Raw genomic sequence first — 20,773 nt, 5'->3', positions numbered from 1 at the left:
GGAACGAGCAGACGGTGGTATGCACTTTCAGGTGGGGGATGGGTGGTGGGGCACAGAGGGATAAGGGGGGGTGCAAATAGCAGGGAGGGTCAAGTGGAAGGGGGACAGATAGCAAGGGGTTGGGATCAGATTGCTTGACTCGCCTGCCACCTGCCCCTCCCCCCGCCCGGCTGCCTGCCCCCTGCTGCTGCTTTTACCTCCTACTGCTTTCCATACTGCAATGGTGGGGGGATGAATTTAAAGCAATCCCCCAATAATTAAATTCTATACATGGAAAATTATAACATATTTCTACATTTCTCATGTATAGAATCTAATTATTGGGAATATCATCTTAAATTTGAAGTCTTCTGGATTTAGGTAAATACAGTAATCTGTGCTATAACACACTGTCTTGATAAGGGTCCCATGAGTTACCAAGAGTAAATCCTAGAAGGCAAAGCTAATGGAGGGTTTTGAACCAGGCTTGAGTTTGTAAAGAAACCAAGGAAGAAGGTTCATAAAAAATGACAAATAGACAAATTTGACTATTTCTTTTGCTAGAATGATAAAGTTAGCAGAAGTAGAAGTGACAGTTCACATATATTTGGATTTTAATGAATCATTTAATACAGTAATTCATAAAATCTTTCAAAATTATATCCTGATGACTTGGGTATGAATATTGCCATATGGGTTAAAAAACTGTCTGAAAGATTACAAATAAAAGGGCAATGAGCAGAAAAGTATCCAGTTAGTGGGATACTACAGAGAACTCTGGAAGAGCTGGTCTTGATTAATTTACATTAAATCATAATATTAATGATCTGGGAGAAGAACTAAGCAACATGCCATCATGGGAGGCAGTGGGAGGAGTTATTAGAATCTGGAATTAAAGGAAACTAATAGTAAAGCATATATTGATATTTAAAGCAAAGGCTTAGCGTACCAATATGACACATCACCTGGAGAAATGCATGCTAATACAACTGAGGGAAAAATATTCAGAAAAGGGAGAAGGAAATCTTGGAAGCAGTAATGCCAAAAGGAACTGAGGAGACATGCAAGGAAACAGTAGGAAATAAATATAACAGCTAAAAAGGTCAGCATAGTTTTAGGCTGAATACAAGGAGGCATCAGGTCATGGAATAGGAAGGTCATAGTATCTCTCCAAACCGTGCATCTAACATAATACTTGAAACATGGTGATGATTTTCTTGGCACCTTGGTACTAGAAATATAGGCCACTTGTATATGTGATGGGGGCTTAGTTCCCCCTAAATTGAAATGGTGGGTTTCGCAGCCTCTGAGCTGTGGGAGGGCCAAGTGCTTCCCTCCATGGCTGTGGCACTCCCTTGGGGCCACCTGGGCATGGTGCTAGTAGGCAGGTGCTGCCTCAACTCGCAGGCAGCACCCAGCCCCATCCAACAGTGCACTGGAAGCTTGGGTGTGCTCTGGCAAGCTTGGGCTTAGTGAGCTTCCAGCACCCTGTGTATCATCCCCGCCATCTGTGACCACCCAGAAACGGGCTGGCTTGCCCCTGGGGCAGTGTGGGAAGGTGGCAGGAGGGCGGATGGGTGTACTGGCGGCCAGAGAAGGTGGCAGGGATGATGCACTGTCCCCACCAACTTCTCCAGATGTATCGCTGCAATTTGTTACATAGCAAACTAAAATACATCAGATGTGTTTTATTTTGCTACATAACAATGTCATTTAAAGTGAAATACGCTGCCTCACTTGTACAGCGTGACAAAATTCAAACAAAATACACTGCCACAAGTGTAAATGGTGATATCATTAAAGCAGTGCAAAAGGGCTTTTAAACCTTTTTAAAGGCCAGTTTCATCATGTGTTCAAGTGCCTATATTGACTACTTAGAGTACTGTAAAGAGGAGCAGCACTTGCAAAGATGCAACGGTTGACTTTTCAGGAGAGAGTAACAAACAGAATGAGAGTGAATACATTTGTCTGTGGCTGTTCAGATGGTGATTCTTGCTGCTGGTTAGCCACCCCTGTTTTGACACATTTAGAGCTAACCTAGATATACTGCTAGGAAATGTGTGTAAGAGCTCAATTGTGAGCCAGCAGGCAGAAGGGCTTGATGACCAGACAGGTAATGGATTAAAAGTCAGAAATCAACCATTTAAAGTCACATCCATATATCAGGAAGACCTGGTTCCAGGCTAGGTATCAGGCTCTTAAAAAACTCTTTCATGTGTTTTAGTGAGTCCTGCCTATCGATGTGATAACCACACAGAATTCAGCTGTAGAACCAATTACCGCTGCATACCACTCTGGGCACTATGCAATGGCAATAATGACTGCAGAGACAATAGTGATGAACAAGGCTGTGGTAAGTATGATTATAAGATGCTTGTAACATCATCTTAGATTGCAAATGTTTCTCCACAATGCAAGGGTTTTTTTTTCTTTCTGGAACATTTGTCAATAAAAATTCGTATATTTATGCATGGTTCATTTCTCTGACTCACTCAAGGCCACTATGCATCTTACATGCTATAGCCCTTGAAAATTAGATTATTAATATTGACTATTATGTCTGTGCTTGTGACTGAAGTTGTATAAAAGTGATGTTGTAGTCATGATGTTCCAGAAATTATGGGAGAGGCAAGGATTTTTTAGGGTGATATCTTTTATTGGAAAAACTTTGTAATTGGAATAAAGTTAGACAAGCTTTCCAATGTCTTGCATTCAAAAGCTTGTCTAAATTTATCCCAGCTACACAGTTAATCCAAAAAAAGGTATCACCCTAAGATATCTTTGCCTCTTTTATGACTGAGCAAAGCATAAGAATTATTTTTGCCTGCCTTGAAATATTGCTATAGTAACATAGACTGGGTGTGTCTACATGAGATGCTGTATCACTGTAGCGATATGCAATGGCAGTGTAGCATGCCACTATAGCAACGTAGCATTGGTGGGCACAAACTGTGATGCCAATGTTATATTACCATAGTGATGAGCTACCCCATTATAGCGCATTGCTATGGCAGTGTAGCTGCTAAAAATAACAGTGCGCTGTCAGGACAGCACAGTAACAACTGCATGGTGGGGGTACATGTAAGTGCTCTCACTGTGTTGCACAGTTTTCTTTCCATGTCTCTTTAAAGCTACTTCTTTATTTGGGAATAGTCCATTAATTCCACCAGTGCTGAGGCATAGTAATGTTTCCCCAAACTCTGAAAGCTGTTTTGAAACTATTTGTGGTTGTACAAATTAAGCTTGCAGTCCTGTGAGATCACTACATCTACTTCAGAACAATCCAGAAAAAACAGGGTGCGGCTATGCACCTTGCCACATGCCATATGTTTTTCAGGCTCTGGCCTTAGGTTAATAAAAAGTGTGTATCATTCTCTGAGTCATCACAGTCATCACAGACATGCCCATATATACACAGACTGGCAGTAGTTTTCATAGAAGTGCTTATTCTACATGTAATATGATCCATTCCTTTTCTTGATGCAGTTTGTTTTATTCTTTCCTCTTTTGAGGATAGTGAGGCTCTTGGTTTTTCCTAAACAGTCATTGTTTTTATGACACTGTCACTCTGCAAGATCTGTATGGGAAGCACCGTCCTCCCTTTCCAGAAAATTAATGTGTCCAGAAAATGTCTTTAAAAGCATAAAGAGTTTTTCTTAGCATTCCCCTCCTAACCTCGTACCGTCACATAGATACATTCCCTAATTGCTTTTTTTTTTTTTTAAATCCCTTGGTCCATTTAATGGTATGGAAAGGTCCATCCACTACTATCTTCAGTGCATTCTGCCTTATCCAAAGATTATTTTAATGTGTGCTGTTTTTTTTTGTCAAAGTGATTAATTGTATGCATTGCAGAAGAGATGACTTGTAATCCTCTGGGAGATTTCCGCTGTGACAATCACCGATGCATCCCGCTGCGCTGGAAGTGTGATGGAGATAACGACTGTGGAGATGAGTCTGATGAACGCAGCTGCAGTGAGTTCTCACTTGCCTGTCATAATATAGCAACGTTTCTACCTTTTTACTTAAATCGTTTTTCTGTTTTTTTACAAGAATTAGGTACTTGACCTTAAAGCCAACATTAGGGGTGGGTGACATGGGCAACCACTGAGGGTGCTGCAGTCAAGGGAGTGCCCCACACACACGTGTATGAGCAGCCTGTGCTCACAATAGCACTCTCCCCCTGCCCCATCCTGGCCGATCCCCACCCCAGGAAGAGTTGGGCCAGCCATTTTTCAGGAGTTGGGCCAGACAGTGTGGATGCCTGCCTGCTTGCCTGCCTGCTTGCCTGCCTGCCTGATGCACCATGTTATTCTGCCTCCCTGCTGAACTGTGCCCCATGCCCCTGCCTGCCTGCTTCTGCCTGCTGCAGCACTGCTGACTTGTTGGGGGGGCACCAGGAGAGGTGCCAGTGAGTGGGGTGAAGCCAGGGGAGGTGTGTGAGGGGTGGCAAAATATAAGTTCACCCAGGGCACCATTTTCTCCTAAGGGTGACTCTGTTTGGCCTCTAGGTGCAGCAGTCCAGTTATTCCACTCTGTAGTCTGTACTCTCTATGCACAATATTCAGAATGCCGTATTAAAGAAAACCTATGTAGACAACAAAGATAATGATTGATAGATACCGTTACAATATATACGAAAATATTAGTCTACACAGTGTAAGGGACCAAACCAATTCTGTGCTTTGTTTTTGTGTGCGTGTTTCCTAACCTAGTGTAATAGTTCAGGCTCAGACCTAAACAAAATCTATCTGGCTCTCTGTCTCCTTTTCACTCTCCCTCTTTTTTTTCTTTAATTTAGAGATGTAGCTTTCTACGGATAAAAGTCACTTTTTTAAATAAAACAAAATATTTGATAAATTAACCCATAGCACTGTACAGAGACATGATATTTGGCATCAACTCCGTATGCAGAATGCTGTTTTTATACTGACTGAATGTTTTAATGATTATCTAAGGTCAAGCAGCAATCACTTCCCCTGTTGTAATGAGATTGACTTGAATGTTTAAAGCTATAGTTGGGTGATTTCATATGCTGTTTGCATTGCCATTTTAATTGAAGGGCCTCGCGAATGCACAGAAAGTGAATACCGGTGTGACAATTTGCGCTGTATTCCTTCTCGATGGATATGCGATCATGATAATGATTGTGAAGATAATTCAGATGAACGTGACTGTGGTATGTATTGACTTCTGGGCCTCTGAGGTTTAAAAAGATTCTGCAAAATTCTGTCATAGTCATATAGCAAACACTATTAGTAAAATGGCCTTTACTACACCTCATATTTACTTTGACTTAGGACAAGAAATTGCTCAAATCCTTTGGTAAATTTAGTGTGGATTGTAAATTGCTAAATTTAATGGCATCTACTGTACACAAAATATGTATGCCTTTAACAGATAATAGAAGGACATTTCAGTAATCATTTTCCATTGTTTTCAGAGTTGAGGACCTGCCATCCTGGATATTTCCAGTGTAACAGTGGGCACTGTATTGCAGACCGCTTCAAATGCGATGGAAGTGCAGACTGTCTTGATTTCTCTGATGAAGCAACTTGTCGTGAGTTAAAAGCTTTGTGTCTGGTACTTATAGGGGATACAGGGCTGATATGAAATCCTTCAGTTTTAGAGAAACTTACTATTTTTACCACTTGCTTAATACAGTGAACCAAATCTTGAGACAGTGAAAGCTGCAATTCCCAATAATTTCAGTAATAATTTGGGAAAGATTTGATACCTTGAGCAAGTTTGTAATCTGTTATTGAGTTGCCAGCTAAGCAGATGAAAAGAATGCACTTGCTGAACAGATTAATGTCTGAGGGGAAGCCCTCACCTTTGCAAAGGTGGTCTAGCATAGCACAATGTGTGGATTTGCTATATTTTCTCACATACAATATGCCCCCAAATAAAGCACATACTTATTTTTGGAAGGCAAAATGTAAGAAAAAAGACTTTTCCAGAGTCACCTGCACCTGTGTGGCATAGAGTAAGTCCTCTTGGGAACAGAATGGCCAGGAAGTGTGGCATCCCAGGAGACAGTCTGGGTGAGGCAGCAGGCAGCAGAGACTTTCTGCCACACTAGGAAGACAGTCTGGGGAAAGTCTAATGAGCTATCACACTTTCTGAACACTCTGTGTTCCTAAGAGGACTTTCTCTGTAACACAAGACTATTGTGCAAGGCTGCAGACTCTTGCATGGGCAATAGCAAGACAGTTCTTTAAGTAGTTCTTCAAATAAGTTCCTGTAAACACAGTGTTATTTCCACATCACAAGCCTTATGAAAATACTACCAGTGGCTCACTTGATGCTTCAGGCACAAGCTACAGTGCTCAGCCAGTAGCTGTGACTGTGAAAGGGTTAACAAAGGAATCCTTCCTTTCAGCTTGCTGACCATCACTGGTGGCAGCCATCTTATCAGCTGCATGGCATGTACAGTGTCTCCAGGTGTCCTTTTCCAGTGAAGAAAACAGCTTTCTAACTTAAGACACACCCAGTGGTGATGCGTTTGGAGTGCATGTGAGTGCACATGCACCCCGTGAGAGTGCCAGTGCACCCCCTGACCAGCTGTGCTCGCCGCTTATGCGAAGAGCAGGTGGGAGTGCTAGTGCTCCCCCTGCAAACACCAGCCAGGGAGTAGAGCACTGTTGTGCTCCCAGAAGCGGTTGCAGCACTTCCGGAAGTGGCAGCAATTGACTGTCTCACGATCAGCCACGTGGGGCCTGCCCCCTGTCAGCAATGTCGTTCATGAGGGATTCCTCCCCTTCCCCGGTTGGCAGGACGGTCACTGACTGGTAGCTGGGGGGGGCATATGCCCCCCCTGGCTAAGACGGCACCAGTTGCCCATGCACACACCCCAAGTTTGGGGGGCTGATTTGGGGAAAAAGGGTGTGTGCTGTATGTGAGAAAATATGGTAGGTAAATGTAGGTCTGTCAAGCGATTCCACAAGACAAAACTGTTTCCTAAACATTTCAGGGCCTAGAACACTATAACAGGGTACCCTAGTGTACCCTTGTAGAGCATATTTGTAGTATGCACAGTCTTAGATAGTTTCCTCCATTTATCAATGAGGCAAAATAAACAACTTGCTTTTGTTTTGTCATCTTCTTGACTGTGGCAGCAAACTATGCTGAATTATACTTTAAAACAGTGGTGCCCAGCTCATCTGTTCCCACAGGTTGGATGCAGGGTTCAGGAATGCTCCACAGGCCTGATTCAAGGTGCAAGGCTAGATGAATTGGGCACCATTGCCCTATATGAATCCGTGTTTTAAAAAGCACACTGAAGCTCATGCTGTTTCTTCTAGGTTTGGGGATGAAAATATATAATTTGACAATACAAACACTGTGGGTGCATCTATACAAGACACTTTATTGAAGATTAGAGCTAATTACTGTGCAGTAACCATCACCATCTACATATACATATGTTTACTATGCAGTAATTTGTAATAATTGTGAATAAATTTGCTACCTATGAATACAAGTAGCAAATTTACTCTTCATTACTTAGTGCATGTGTAGACACCTGACTGGGAGCAAATGTGCTCCTGGTCAGCCAGGCACCAGGGGGCAGAAGATAGCTTCCTACTGGCTTGCTACCTGCTGCTGAGGTGGGCTTCACCACTGCAGCCCAGGTGGGGACTATGTTCCCCTGCCTCCTTATCTCCCAGCCTCTGCTTTGCAATTGATAATTTCTCCTAGCCCAGGCCTCGGGACTGTGGAGCTCAGGCTGGGAGATAAGGATCTCCCAGCCCAGACCCCATAACTGAGGGGGTGGCACTGGGAGATAAGAAGCCTGCCCTAGCAGAAGGCAGCTCCCAGGGACAGGAACAATGTCCCAGGCTGTGCCCGGGCACAGGGGGAACATAGAGCTCCCTCTACCTGATGCAGCGGCCCAGTGGAAGGCCTCAGGGAGCAGAAGCAGTCTGCTGCTAGGAGCAGCAAACTGCTCCCACATCTCTGCATGTGTAGATGCATGCCCAGGAGAGTTTTACTTTAGAGTAAACTTCTCCTAGATTATTTGCAATGCTTCTGGAAGGCATGTTCTAACCCTCTGTCTGTGGATGTGACCAAAGTGCTCTGCCACACTCACTTGCCTGTGCTCTCCCTCTCTCTCTCTCTCTGTTACTGTCTTCAAATATATGCACTCCTTAAGCTGCATACATTAACTGGGAGCTATTGCAATTAACATGGCAATTACAGCCCCACTGTCAAATTTCCTGCATAGGAACTTTGCAGGCCAGCTGACATAGCTGTGGGTGCATCCACATGCAGCTGCATGGCACCTTTGTTACTGCGCTGTCATTTAGTACTTCATACTACACCATGCCAGCCATGCACAGTTATTTTTGGCTGCTACATTGCTATAGCAATGTACTGTAATGAGGGAGCACATTGCTATGTGATGTAGAGGCAGTGTCATGGTTTTTGCCAACAGAAACTACATGTAACTATGGCACTGTAGAGTCTTGTGTAGACGTGTCCAGAGTGGACTTATTTTGGCCTAGAGGCTGGATCTTCATCACCCTTGCTTTAAATCCATTTGGGAGTTACAGCTTTTCAGGATACAGTTCTGCTAGTTATAAGATATTTCCTGTGCCCAGCTCCCCTGTGCGTTCTCATTTGTGCTGACTGCCACTTGATTCCCAGGTAAAATTTAAATTGGTGGTTATGACATGTAGAACTCATAGCCTTGGTACCTAAAATGCCTTAGAAGACTGCATTTCTTCTAAAATTAATAAAAAAAAAATGATTGAGATCATCTTCCTAGGTACTTGAGATAGCAATCCTAGTTTAATGGAAAGGGACTAATGACAGGATGTTTTTAGTGTTCTGTCCTGGAACTTAGTTACCAATACATTTGCTTCACTAGAATGTAGTTTAGACAACCTGGCCGTGTCTACATGTATGCATATACTGTGCAGTAACCAAATTTACTGTGTGGTGTAGGCACTTGTCTACGCGTGCATGCCTGTACTGTGGAATAAATATGGCAATTTACACTGATTTCAGTGTAAATTTGATACCTGCATCATCATGCAGGTATCAAATTTATGCCTGATTAATTACTGCACAGCAATGCACATGTAGACACCTTACTGCGCAGTAACACTGTGTGGGGACTAATTTGGGACTAAAATTAATCCCAAATCAGTCCACACACAGTGTTAATGCGCTTTAACACCTGCATGTGTAAACACCGGCCTATTTCTACTTACTGTGCAGTAATTTACTACACAGTAAACTTAAGCCAGCGTAAATGCACATGTAGACATGCCCCCTTTGTAGCAGGTTGTAAATTGCATATATTCCTTGACTTTTTTCAGGAAGTAGGGAAACAAGATTGCCTAGAAAGGAACTGATAGGCTGTAGGAGCTAATGAAAATAGTCTGGGGAGGGTGATCTATTTATTGTCTTTTTTGTTTTGTTTTTAACTGGTGAGTTGCATTATTTTGAAACTCCTGATAAGTGGGTGGGCACCTTATGAATGTGAATTAATAATTAACATTACTGTTTGCATTTAGCCATACGCTGTTAGAGAGTTGGCATTAAATGTATATAAATTCCATGTATTGTCAATGACACCTGGAAACAGTGCCAGTAAAACTTGCAGCATCTCCTTATGGTTTATTAGTTGGCTTTCTAAAAACTCTGTCTAAATTAATCAACTCTCCATCTACCTGGTGGCTCTTACTCCATGCTGCCTGCTGGACTCTGACTTTGTCCTTATATAGCCATCTTCTTCTATAGAGGGGTGCAGGAGAGATGATGGCATATGAGCAACCTGTATATTATTTCAAATTGAATTTTTTTCTTATACTAACAGTTGAATTTCTTTCCACAAGCAACACGCTATCCTAATGGAACCTATTGTCCACCTTCGATGTTTGAGTGTAAAAACCATATTTGTATTCAGCCATATTGGAAATGTGATGGTGACAATGACTGTGGAGACGACTCTGATGAAGAACTTCACCTATGCTGTAAGAAATAAAAATGAAATTAACATGAATACTATTGCCTGTATTGATTAAAGTCTATATAAGAATTGCTTGTATTGCCTGAATACTAGTGCCTGCATTGATCAAGGTCTATACAATAGCATTACAATAATTAATGGTACAGAAATAAGAACTAAATAATAAATACTTTCTTTTGCTTCCTGAATGTTCAAAGCACATTCAAGAAAAGCACTAAGACAACATTTTCTACACTCTTTTGCTATATTTTTTTACTCAGATATCTTCATTATTTGTAGGTAACTGTGTATATGAATCTACAAGAAGGGAGACAGCAAATCAAACCTGGTTTCCATAGGAAAGAGATACGAACAATAGTCATCACTGGTCCTCATTTTCCAAATGGGTGCCTAACATTAAGGCTCTTACTAGGGGCTTCATTTTTTTCAGAAGTGTTGAGGATTCCAGACTCCTTTTAGAGTCAGAACATGTATTTAAATGAGGAGTATGAGTCTTAACATAAGGCACTCATACTTGCAAATTTCGACCGATAGATATAAAAAAAGATGCTGGTAATATTTCTGAAGGGATGTTTATTCATTACATCAAAATCACATGTTCATTAACTGCTTTGTGTATGTTAGATAATAACCATATCTTCATTAATATAGTGAATCAGATTGTATATTAATTTATTATGCTGTTGACAATCTATAGAGTGGAAATCTATGGAGTGAAGAAATCTATGGAGTAGAAATAATCCTTAAAACTTCCATATTTTATGCTCTAGTAGGGTCTGTGGTACATACCATCTTTTAAAAAAACAACAACTCTGCATATGTCATCCTGACACCAATTTTATGTAACCTTATTCAGTGCAGCAAACAAGCCTAATTCCATGCAGTGACAGAAGATGAAGGGAAAATAACCCAGATTTAACCTGTACATCTTTAACTAAAGTAGAGGCACAGGGTAGCAGATATAAGGTAGAAGGTTTCATAGGCTTTCTGCATTAAATGTTTGAATCTTATTTACTTGATCTGCCTAATTTCAGTGTCTATCCCCTGTGAATCACCATTCCGTTTCCGTTGTGAAAACAATCGCTGTATCTACAGTCACGAGCTGTGCAACCAGGAAGATGATTGTGGAGATGGAAGTGATGAGAAAGAGGAGCACTGTATGTTTACACAGAAATGCACAGTAAATTCAGTATTGAATAGATGTATTTCCTAGTAATTCTACAGTTGAGTTGCCATAAACCTTGTGATGTTTAATAATAATTTAAAAAGCCTACAAAAATCATAGAATGAATTGGGAATCTTTTAAAACTAGATCTCATCCCAAGGTGATTTGAACTCTGATTTTTATCATATGGAAAATGTGGAGACCATAAATGCCTAGATGAGTTTAGTATGTAAAAACCCAGCTATCATATGTCATTAATATGCTGGTAAGCTAGTAGTCTTATGGAAAAAATAATGAAATTAAGTTTTATAATGAAGTCTATATATAATATAATGAAATTAATTTTTCATTAATATAATGAAAAATAAAGAGTTGCAAGTACAATAAAATAATTATATAGATTGGATTGTCAGATATATGGCTCATGTGCTGATCTGGCCAATATAGCTGCTCCACTTCTCCTGATGGGCTAGCTACATGTGCTAGGGAATTTGGGAGTGTGTCTAGTAGTGGGTGTGGCCTGCCAAAGAATTGGTGCCCTTTGGCCATGATGGACATGACCACTTGTGGCAGAGGTCCACAGCTGCTTTCCTCACTTGCTGCTACCACCATGGTGGCTGCCACCTCCCCATTATCTCTAAACTCTGGCCACTATCATCATGCAGGTATCAAAAATATTGAGTCCTGAATAATACTGATGAAGACATTAAATATTTAGGCCTTGATCCTGTAACAGCTTTATTATATTTTGGATAATTCCCATTGACTCAATGGGAGTTGCATTTGCACCTCCAGTAGCAGAATTTATCCTCTAAAATTGATCTTATCTATTATTTACTGGCTTGTTATAGTGCAGAATATTCTGTTATGCTAACTGTGTGCTGTGTTCTGTATACTAGTGTGATCTCAGGTATAATGTCAGACCAGGGTAAAAGTATAGGGTCAAAGGCTGTTAACTAGTTCACACCATTAAAACAAAAAAGTAGAAGAATAGTTAGCTCTTTTGTTTATGAGCATTTTTAATCAACAGTAGTCAAGTTATTTAACCTCCATGTCTCAACTTATTCACCTGTACAGTGGAAAAATGTCAAAATGTCTAACTTCTATGGATATTGAGGCTGAATGTGTGATACAAGAATGTGTGTCTTTTTAATTGTAGGTAAAGATCCTACCCCAAGGCCTTGTACAGCTGAAGAATTCAAGTGCAGTAATGGAAACTGCATTCTGCTACGTTATGTATGTGACAGTTACGATGACTGTGGAGACCATTTTGATGAAACAGGCTGCAGTAAGTAAGCGTTTTGATATATCACTGAAACAAAGCTTTTTAGTAATAGAAACAGTAAGCATATACATTTGAATTGAGCTAAAGTGTAATCATTTGAAACTACCGTTGTTCTTGTTAGCCTGCCATCTGTATCCATAGCTTTCAAAAACACTTACATTTTCTTTGTTTTCCTCTTTCTGAAAAACACCAAGAAGTTTAGAATCTTGACTGTACTAGTTTAGGATAAGGGTCTTTATGTACCACAAGAAGCAATATGATCATTTTCTAACATGGAGTATGGTATAGAGGCAAGAGTACCCAGTCACTGAAATGATGAGATCAGTAAAAGAAACTAGACCAGTGTTTCTTAACTTTTTTAGACTCAAGGCACCCTTATTAGAGTCAAGGCATTTCTTGGAAAATGCCAGCTCTTAGATTTCACAAATTCCTTGACTACAGAAAAATAACAGAGTGATTTTTTCTGTTGTAAAGAACTCAGAAAGATCACAACAGGTCAGATTATTATTAACACTGGGTTCTTATTTGAAATCCTGGGCTCTTCTTGTGAATTGTGTAGGTGTTAGCATACCCACTAGTGGTAATACTCAGCTGCAGCCTTAAAATAATTTCATAGCCCCCCAGTTTAAAATCACTGACTTAGATGGATAATTATTCTGGAGTAGATGCTGGACTGGTGTATATTGTCATAGCTTCACTGGAAACAATAATGTGAAAGTTCATAGCAACCAGGGGTCTGGTCTGCTGGTGCAGAATGTGAATGATCCAACAGCTGCATACAGTTCTAGGGCTCAGGTTGAAGTCACAACTACTCCTTTTTTGTGTTTACGTATGTTGTTAAGAATGTTTCACAAAATCATTGAGAATATGAGTAGGAGAGTCACTGTGAAGTTTTGAGTTTAGGGGAATGTGGCAGGTAGAGAGTTCAAAGGACCTCACCTGAAGGGATCTATCTGACAAAAGCATTTTAATTTCTATATATAGACAGCATGTAATTGTACTTGTTAGACTTCCATGGCTTTAAGTGAAAATGTGCCAAATGATACACCAGCTATTGAAATCTTTCATGTTTGCAGCATGCAAATAACTTGTATGCCTCTATGCAGTCCCTTTAGAGGTGATTTGCTTCTTTCTTCTCACAGCATCCTAGCTGACTCTAAGTAATAAAGCATAATGATATAATCTGTTGAAAATACAAAAGTATCAAAAAGCTGTGGACCAGTGTAAATCAGACATTTTGCTGCCAGTCAGACTTCTTCAGTTCATAGACAGACATGAGCTCAGACTGAACTGATGGCAGTTGGATGTTTTCCAGCATCAGGTGACAATGTTAAGCAGAAAGAGGATAAATAACATTAAATACTACTACCAGCCAAACAGGGAGACAAATAGCTATTGTTTTGTGACAAAAATAAAAGGTGTTTTAACTTATATTGCAGGGGTAAATTTTAGACATATAAACAAATATTCTGTGCATGTGTACATACTTGTAGTGATATATGTATGTGCACATGAAAATGTGTGTGTATGTACACACACACATGCACATTATTTTAAATAGCTTTGGTATACATTTAAAAGGCATAAATAATTGAATATGTGAGATATTATTTTAGGCATAAATCTTCATCTTTCCTTATGTTTTCTCAATTCACATTTATCATGTAATTGTTTCTACTTCTCAATTACAGGCGTACTTTCTGTATCCCAAGCTAGAAAGTGATTTGTATAAATGTATAGTACTGTACTGATTTACTACCAGATGTTTTCATTGCTATGAGAAGAATATCAATTTTAGCTCCTGCTAAATTATACTGTACTATATTGCTTCTTTCCATCATAGGCCTGATCCTGAGGCCACTGAAGTAATTGAAATGACTCAGGTTTACTTTAGCTTATTTTCGATTGAGCAACCTGCTGCCTATTGTAGTTTCCAGGCACAACTGATGCAGGGGCTGTATCATAAGCAAGATAAGTTAGAAGGCTTTCGTTTTTGGTGATGAGAGGAGGAAGGAGAACAAGGTGGGCTGACAGAATTAGAAATGGGGCAGCTAACCTACCTAAATCCTGAAGAAGTATCTGCAGCTGTTTGAACTGGTATTTGATATAGTATTTAGGGTCATTTCTCTGAGGTCAGTGTGAGCCTTGGTGGCATTTGGTGAAATTCAGTATATTAATAATTGCTGACTTATGTAGACAAAAAGCAGGTCAGTATAAAGATTTTTTTGACTTTGCTGTAATCAGGAAGCTGTAGCTCACCCAGAGGAAGTCCCTGAAAAGCATTTACATCAACTGAAAGATTCTTCTAGGAGGTAAAGAGGAGGCCAACTTTATAATTGAAAATTGCAAACAGAAGACACTTATGAAAATTGCATCTCTCTAATTTATGCATTTTCAATTGTAATAATGATACCATTCTTTTTCAGATGCAGGGACAGAACGAACTTGTGCTGAAAATATCTGTGAACATAACTGTACCCACTTAAATGAAGGAGGCTTTATCTGTTCCTGCAGGCTGGGGTACAAGGCCAGTGAGCTTGACCGAAACTCCTGTGATGGTATTTCTAATCTTCTAATGATCTTCTCCCTAAAAACTGTTCAGTGGTACCTTAAAATTATTGAAGTGCTTTAATTACTCACATTGTTGCATTAAAACAGGATTTTTGCATGTTCTCCAGGGCTTCCCTTATGGATGTTGCTGCTGACCCATATTTTCTATCCTGGGAGTTATGCCCCATTTTGGCAAAGAACTGACTTCCTTCCATAATTTAAATGTGTGAATAATTCCCTTTTTATGGAAATACCACAGTTTGCAATTAGGCAAATTATTATTTGCTTAATTGCATTTAGTGTCTGATCCAGCTTCATTTCTCTGCTGACTTCAATGGGCTTGGATCATGCTAGTTACCATTTGCAACTATTTACAAAAAAATAAAGGTTTCTTTGCTGAGAAATTCACTGGTTTGCTTAAAGTGCAGTTTGTGTGCAGCAATTTATGCTCAACAGATCAGTAGTTGTGTGGTAAATGTAAATATTAATCAATAAAATACATTTGTATTACTTTTTATTAAGATTCATGCCACAGACTTGGACACATTCAAAAGAGATGGAGCCAGATTCTTGTCTGTTACCTCTCTATGCAGGAATGCTTAGTAACCTCTGTAATGTTGGGGGTATAGGTGCGTACACTGAGAAGCTGCTGAGAAGAGCATTTGGTCTACAGAATGTTTTAATGTTTCTGCCAATATGCTTTATGGGAAGAAATCAGCTGGCCTCTCAGGTTCCAGACTTCCTTGTCAGGGCTGACAGAACAAGCATTAATACTTGTAAACCAGGCTCATTGGATTTGGAAATGACTGGACAATATATAATGGAATCTCAATGCCATTTTTAGAGTAACTTTCTAGAACAGATCTGTACTTCAGATCCTGAATATCTTAGTATGTGGAGGGCTATTATAGACAATCTGGAACATAGACTTATTGTGTATGGATCCCCCACTGTGACGGTCTGATCCCCAAAAGTCCCTGTCCTTGCAGAGTTGAACAGTGGGGATGTCCTCTCTTGCAGAGGTTCCATCATTGGCTTTCTCCCCATCTTCTGGGCCAGCATGAAGGGGCAGCTTTTCTTATGAAAAGCAGAAGTGGCTTCTTGTCCCCCAGAAGTTATCCTAGCATTCAGGGTGTATGTATCTGCCTATTTGGGTGGGCGTGCCAGGTCTGCTGTATATATTTGCTCCTGCCACACACACAAACCAGTTTTGCATTGGTGTTGGTAGGACTTTTTTTCCTTTCCCCAGAGAAGTGAGGTCTTGGTTGCTAACACATAATGATGAATGGAACAAACCACCCATCTCAGAGTTACTTTGTCAGGCTATTTACGGACTCAGGAAGATATCGTTGCCTCAGTTATGAGGTCCCTTCCAGCCCTAATGTCTATGAATCTATTAATATAAAGGGTGCTAGAAGAAGAGAAACCTCCTTCATGCTGAATAAGTATATTTTCCTTATTTGAGCAAGAAAGCAGTAGATCTAAATGTAAAAGTGATCCATCTTTTTGTAACCCTAGATAACATCTCTTTTCATTTGTGTTTAGATATCAATGAGTGTGAGCTGTTTGGGACCTGTCCCCAGGACTGTAAGAATTCCAAAGGAAGTTATGAGTGTTTCTGTGCAGATGGCTTTAGGTCTGTGGGCGATCAGCTGGGAAAACAGTGTGCAGCTATTGGTATGTTTAACTAACACTTAGGTAAATTGTAAGGAGCAAGCTGAGTGTTGCATAAATGGAAGGTACCCCATTGCAATGAATGAAAACAAGTATCTCTTTTCTCTGGTAGCAGATTATCTAGATATTGCATTCTTGTGGGCAGGAATGTAAATGCTCCCTCCCTGCTTTCATTTTAAACATTAAATGCCATGCCCTAAAAAATGGCTTGGGTGCTTTTCCTCCCTTCCCCCCAAATTTCCTGAAAACAAAAGACTGCCTGTGCTGCAGTTGTCAGCAGAAGAAAATTAAAGCTGCCCATTAGCCCCAGTACTGAAAGTTTGGTTTTTGTAACCTAAGTATTTATCAGAAGATAGTTACATTAAACGGGTGCAAATCAAAGACACTTTGCTGACAGATCACCATTTATTGTTCATGGACTGATGAACACAAACAGAAGGCATTTGGCCCTTTGATAACTTCAATCATTAGTTCTCTATCAGAGGTTAATGTGAGTGACAGACATTAAATAGGTAGAAATTTGGCTTAGAAAATGAAAGACAAAGAGCTGAAGAAAGGAGAAAAACAGGTGACAGTGGAACAGTAATAATATACATACTTGACAGCTTTTAGAGATTAAGTGTCAGATGAGAAGATTATTGTGTACACTCTCCAGGCTGTGTGTAAGGAGCTGAGGTACCTAACTCAGCTACAGATTCAAAAGATGGCCAGTACCTGAAATTCAGGCAATGCTACACTCAGTATGGTTCTAGCCCAGGGACCATATTATGCTGAGTGGGTGCATTGACTTCAACAGACTAATCATGGTTACTGACACTAAGATCAGTAATAAACAATTGTAATACTTGGCACCAGTCTTTCAGACCCAAGAGATTTGGGTAGCTTATATGAAGTCAAAATAAGCATTTATTCTTATTTAGAGTGAGCGTCTGAAACTTCTTTGATCAACAGCTCTTCACCAGGGCGCCCTTAGGGAAAACCAGGAGTAATGGTCACAAACTCCTGGAAGACCACTTCTGGCTCAACATTAGGAAAAACTTTGCAGTCAAGGTGTCCAAACTGTGGAATAAGCTCCCACCAGAGGTGGTGCAATCTCCCACCCTGGAAATCTTCAAGAGGAGACTGGGCGGTCACCTTGCTGGGGTCACGTGACCCCCAGTTATCTAGTGCAGGGGGGCTGGACCCGAGGATCACCTGAGGTCTCTTTCAGCCTCACAGTCTATGAATTACTCATTGTCATCTGCTTTATATATATGAGTATATTAAAACCTGAAAAGTGAAAGCTGTTGTTACTTTTCAGGTAATCCTCCATTGCTACTCCTGCCAGATAATGTGCGTATTCGAAGATACAATATTTCATCAGAGCAGTACTCTGACTATATTGATAATCAGGAGCGCATCCAAGCTATAGACTATGATTGGGACCCTGAGGGGATAGGCCTGAGTGAGTATATTGAAAGTTTCAGTACTCAGCAGTGTGACTGCTGCTTCTGGAATTTAGTTTTCCTTTTCAGTTTACAAAGGAAATCAAGATCTAACTGGATTAATCAGTCCTGGTTGAATGGACACATCTGTTACCTCTCCCTCACCTTTATATTCCTTCTCTCACAGCCTTATTGACTCTCATATTCCTTGTATTCTGTGTTTTGTTGTCTTTCTTTCCATTTAGTTTTGGATCCAGAGTATAATGATTTCTATGGCAGAGTGGTGGAAGGACCTTAAGGAGGTGTGAAAGATAGCAGGCTGCTAGGGGCCTTGCACTGGCATGTATCAGGGCTGATGAGAGTTACTCACTGAATTCTTCTGCTCTCAAAAGAGTCCCAGTACTGCAGTAGTCTCCGCATATGATGTATTCTACCCTCAAAAGGGGTAGGGCTAGTGGATCCTCCTATTATCTTGTATACTATACTTACCCCTTCTTTGGCTTTCCCTCCTTTTCTCTGTTCCCTACCCTGCCCCCTCTCCCCACTGCTGCTAAATCCATTTTCTGCACTGGAATGGAGTGAGACCTGGCATAGCAGTTCTGCACAGCATGCCAAGGTCTTCAATAAGATTCTGCTAGCTCTGTGCAGTGAGACATCAGTGCTAAGAGCCCTCCTTTGGTAAATTTTGCACAAGTTTACTTACTTTGTTTACATGTAGGTCTAAGCTAGAGTATCTATTTTAGATTGATGGTATTTTCATACATTTGTCTTTTCATTCACAGGGAGGACTGGCACTTGATATTCCATAAATAGACAAATGTTACTTTGATATCTCATGTACAACAGCCATCTCAGTCGGGGAAGGACTTTTCAAAAACTAGTAGACAGATGTCTACACAATTAATATTTTTTTCCTACTTTTTTCAGGTATTGTATATTTCAGCATTCTTGGCCGTGGCTCTGAATTTGGATCCATCAAACGTGCTTATCTTCCTACATTTGACAGCAGTGGAAACAATCCAGTAAAGGCAGCTGAGTTGAATTTGAGATACATAGTTAATCCTGATGGTCTAGCTGTGGACTGGGTTGGTAGGTAAGTGAATGAGGAAAGCTGGAGATGACTCAGAAAATATAGTATGTATAAGAGTGCAATGAATTAGCCACTGCTTAGACCAGGTGTGGGCAAAATGGCAGATCCGGCCAGTGGCTGGACTCCATTTCCCAGTAGCCCCTGCTTACACTGTTGCAACTGGTTTCCATGGAGACCCCAGGAGGGGTGGTGCTGTGACAGTGGGGGGGGCCAGGGTTTCCATGGCGACCGGCTCAAGCGGCACTGGCAGGCCCTGTGGCTGGGTAAGGAGCTGCTCCAGGGGCCAGGATTTTGCAGCGGTGACAGGGTGATCCAGAGCCAGGGCAGAGTCGCGATCCACTGCTTGCACAGCCCTGCCTGAGGCATGTGGACAGTGGGGCAGAGCAGCGATCTGCTGCCTGCATCTCTCTATCCAGGGTGTGCAGGCAGCGGATTGTGGCTCTGCCCCAGCTCTGGACCATGCTGTCACCACCACAAAATCCTGGCCTCAGCCCCAGAGCAGCTTACCACCTGAACAGAATGGCTTGAATGTTACATCCCATACAAGCTGTCTTCCAGTTGTTGACAGCAGGTCTCAAGGTAGCACAGAAGAATGCACTTTTGTTGCACTTTGCTTCTAAGTTTAACACAGCAGCAAACCATGGGACACAAAACTGTTGAGATGGCTAGAGTTAATGACCTGTTCACAGGGCTCAGCTCAATGCTAATTTGTTGTTAAATGACTTCAGGAGCTACACTTAAACTGCACAGGACCCATGTGTAGCTCATGAGCCATGGTTTGGGTATTCCTGATCAAAGTCCTGTTGCTGACTGTATCACATATCTTAACTAATTGAGCCGTGCACGTATTCCTTATCTTGCAGATTGACCTTGCCCCACTTGGGTAATTGTGCATAGGCCATTATGTTTGCTGGCATTCCTCCTGGAATTCTGTATATCATTTGATAAAGAGCTTATCCTCTTGGTTTTGGAAAGAAAGGAAGCTTCTAGTCCATTACTGCGTGCCCATCCTGTCTCTGTGTAAATCTTTACTTGGTCCCCATCACCACTACATGCAAGCACCTCCAAAACAGAACCAAAACAGGAATCCAACAAAGGGAGAATTCTGTTACAGAGGTTTTATTAAGTGCATCTGTCTTCTTCCTTCTTTTTTTCCTTATTTATCAAGGGAAAGGATTAGGTTTTTTACCTTATCTGGAAGGTGATGATCTTAGTGATCATTTAATTTTCATTGTTCATTTTCAGAAGTTTTTTTGCCATGTAGAGAAATCGTGGCTACTGTTCTCAAAGTTTGAACCCTGATGCTGACATTTTCTTTGTGTAGAATAACTGAAGGAAGCTGTTGTCCCCTACATGCGGGGTGCTGGTCTTGGTAGCTTGATCCAGTACCATGGAGTGTATCTTATAGTTTCATAGTTTCATAGATTTAGGGTCGGAAGGGACCTAGTAGATCTTCTAGCCCGACCCCCCACCAGGGCGGGAGAACAACAAAACCCCAAAACAAAAATGGGACTCAAATGAGTCCAGCCAGGTAGGCATCCAGCCTCTTCTTAAAGACCCCCAGGGTAGGGGCCAGCACCACTTCCCTTGGAAGTTGGTTCCAGCTCCTAGCCGCCCTAACTGTGAA

At 41.0% G+C, this 20,773-nt stretch overlaps 1 protein-coding gene across 2 annotated transcripts in view; it reads left to right on the top strand.

The window, feature by feature from the left end:
- The window catches only part of LRP2 (LDL receptor related protein 2), a 197,197-nt gene that overhangs the window by 151,440 nt on the left and 24,984 nt on the right, over window positions 1–20,773 (top strand). For both annotated transcript variants that reach the window (XM_019522761.1, XM_019522760.1), the window contains exons 56-66: window positions 2,204–2,332; window positions 3,835–3,954; window positions 5,042–5,158; window positions 5,423–5,539; window positions 9,825–9,962; window positions 10,993–11,115; window positions 12,283–12,411; window positions 14,835–14,966; window positions 16,504–16,635; window positions 17,933–18,076; window positions 18,984–19,149. In XM_019522761.1, coding sequence (XP_019378306.1) covers window positions 2,204–2,332; window positions 3,835–3,954; window positions 5,042–5,158; window positions 5,423–5,539; window positions 9,825–9,962; window positions 10,993–11,115; window positions 12,283–12,411; window positions 14,835–14,966; window positions 16,504–16,635; window positions 17,933–18,076; window positions 18,984–19,149 — 1,447 coding nt within the window. The remainder of the gene's footprint in view (window positions 1–2,203; window positions 2,333–3,834; window positions 3,955–5,041; window positions 5,159–5,422; window positions 5,540–9,824; window positions 9,963–10,992; window positions 11,116–12,282; window positions 12,412–14,834; window positions 14,967–16,503; window positions 16,636–17,932; window positions 18,077–18,983; window positions 19,150–20,773) is intronic.

This window comes from Gavialis gangeticus, unplaced genomic scaffold, assembly GCF_001723915.1.
Source record: "Gavialis gangeticus isolate Ggan-Ray unplaced genomic scaffold, GavGan_comp1, whole genome shotgun sequence".
Lineage (NCBI taxonomy): Eukaryota > Metazoa > Chordata > Crocodylia > Gavialidae > Gavialis > Gavialis gangeticus.
The sequence above is the reverse complement of the archived record's forward strand: the minus strand, read 5'-3'. Positions and strand labels throughout refer to the sequence as shown.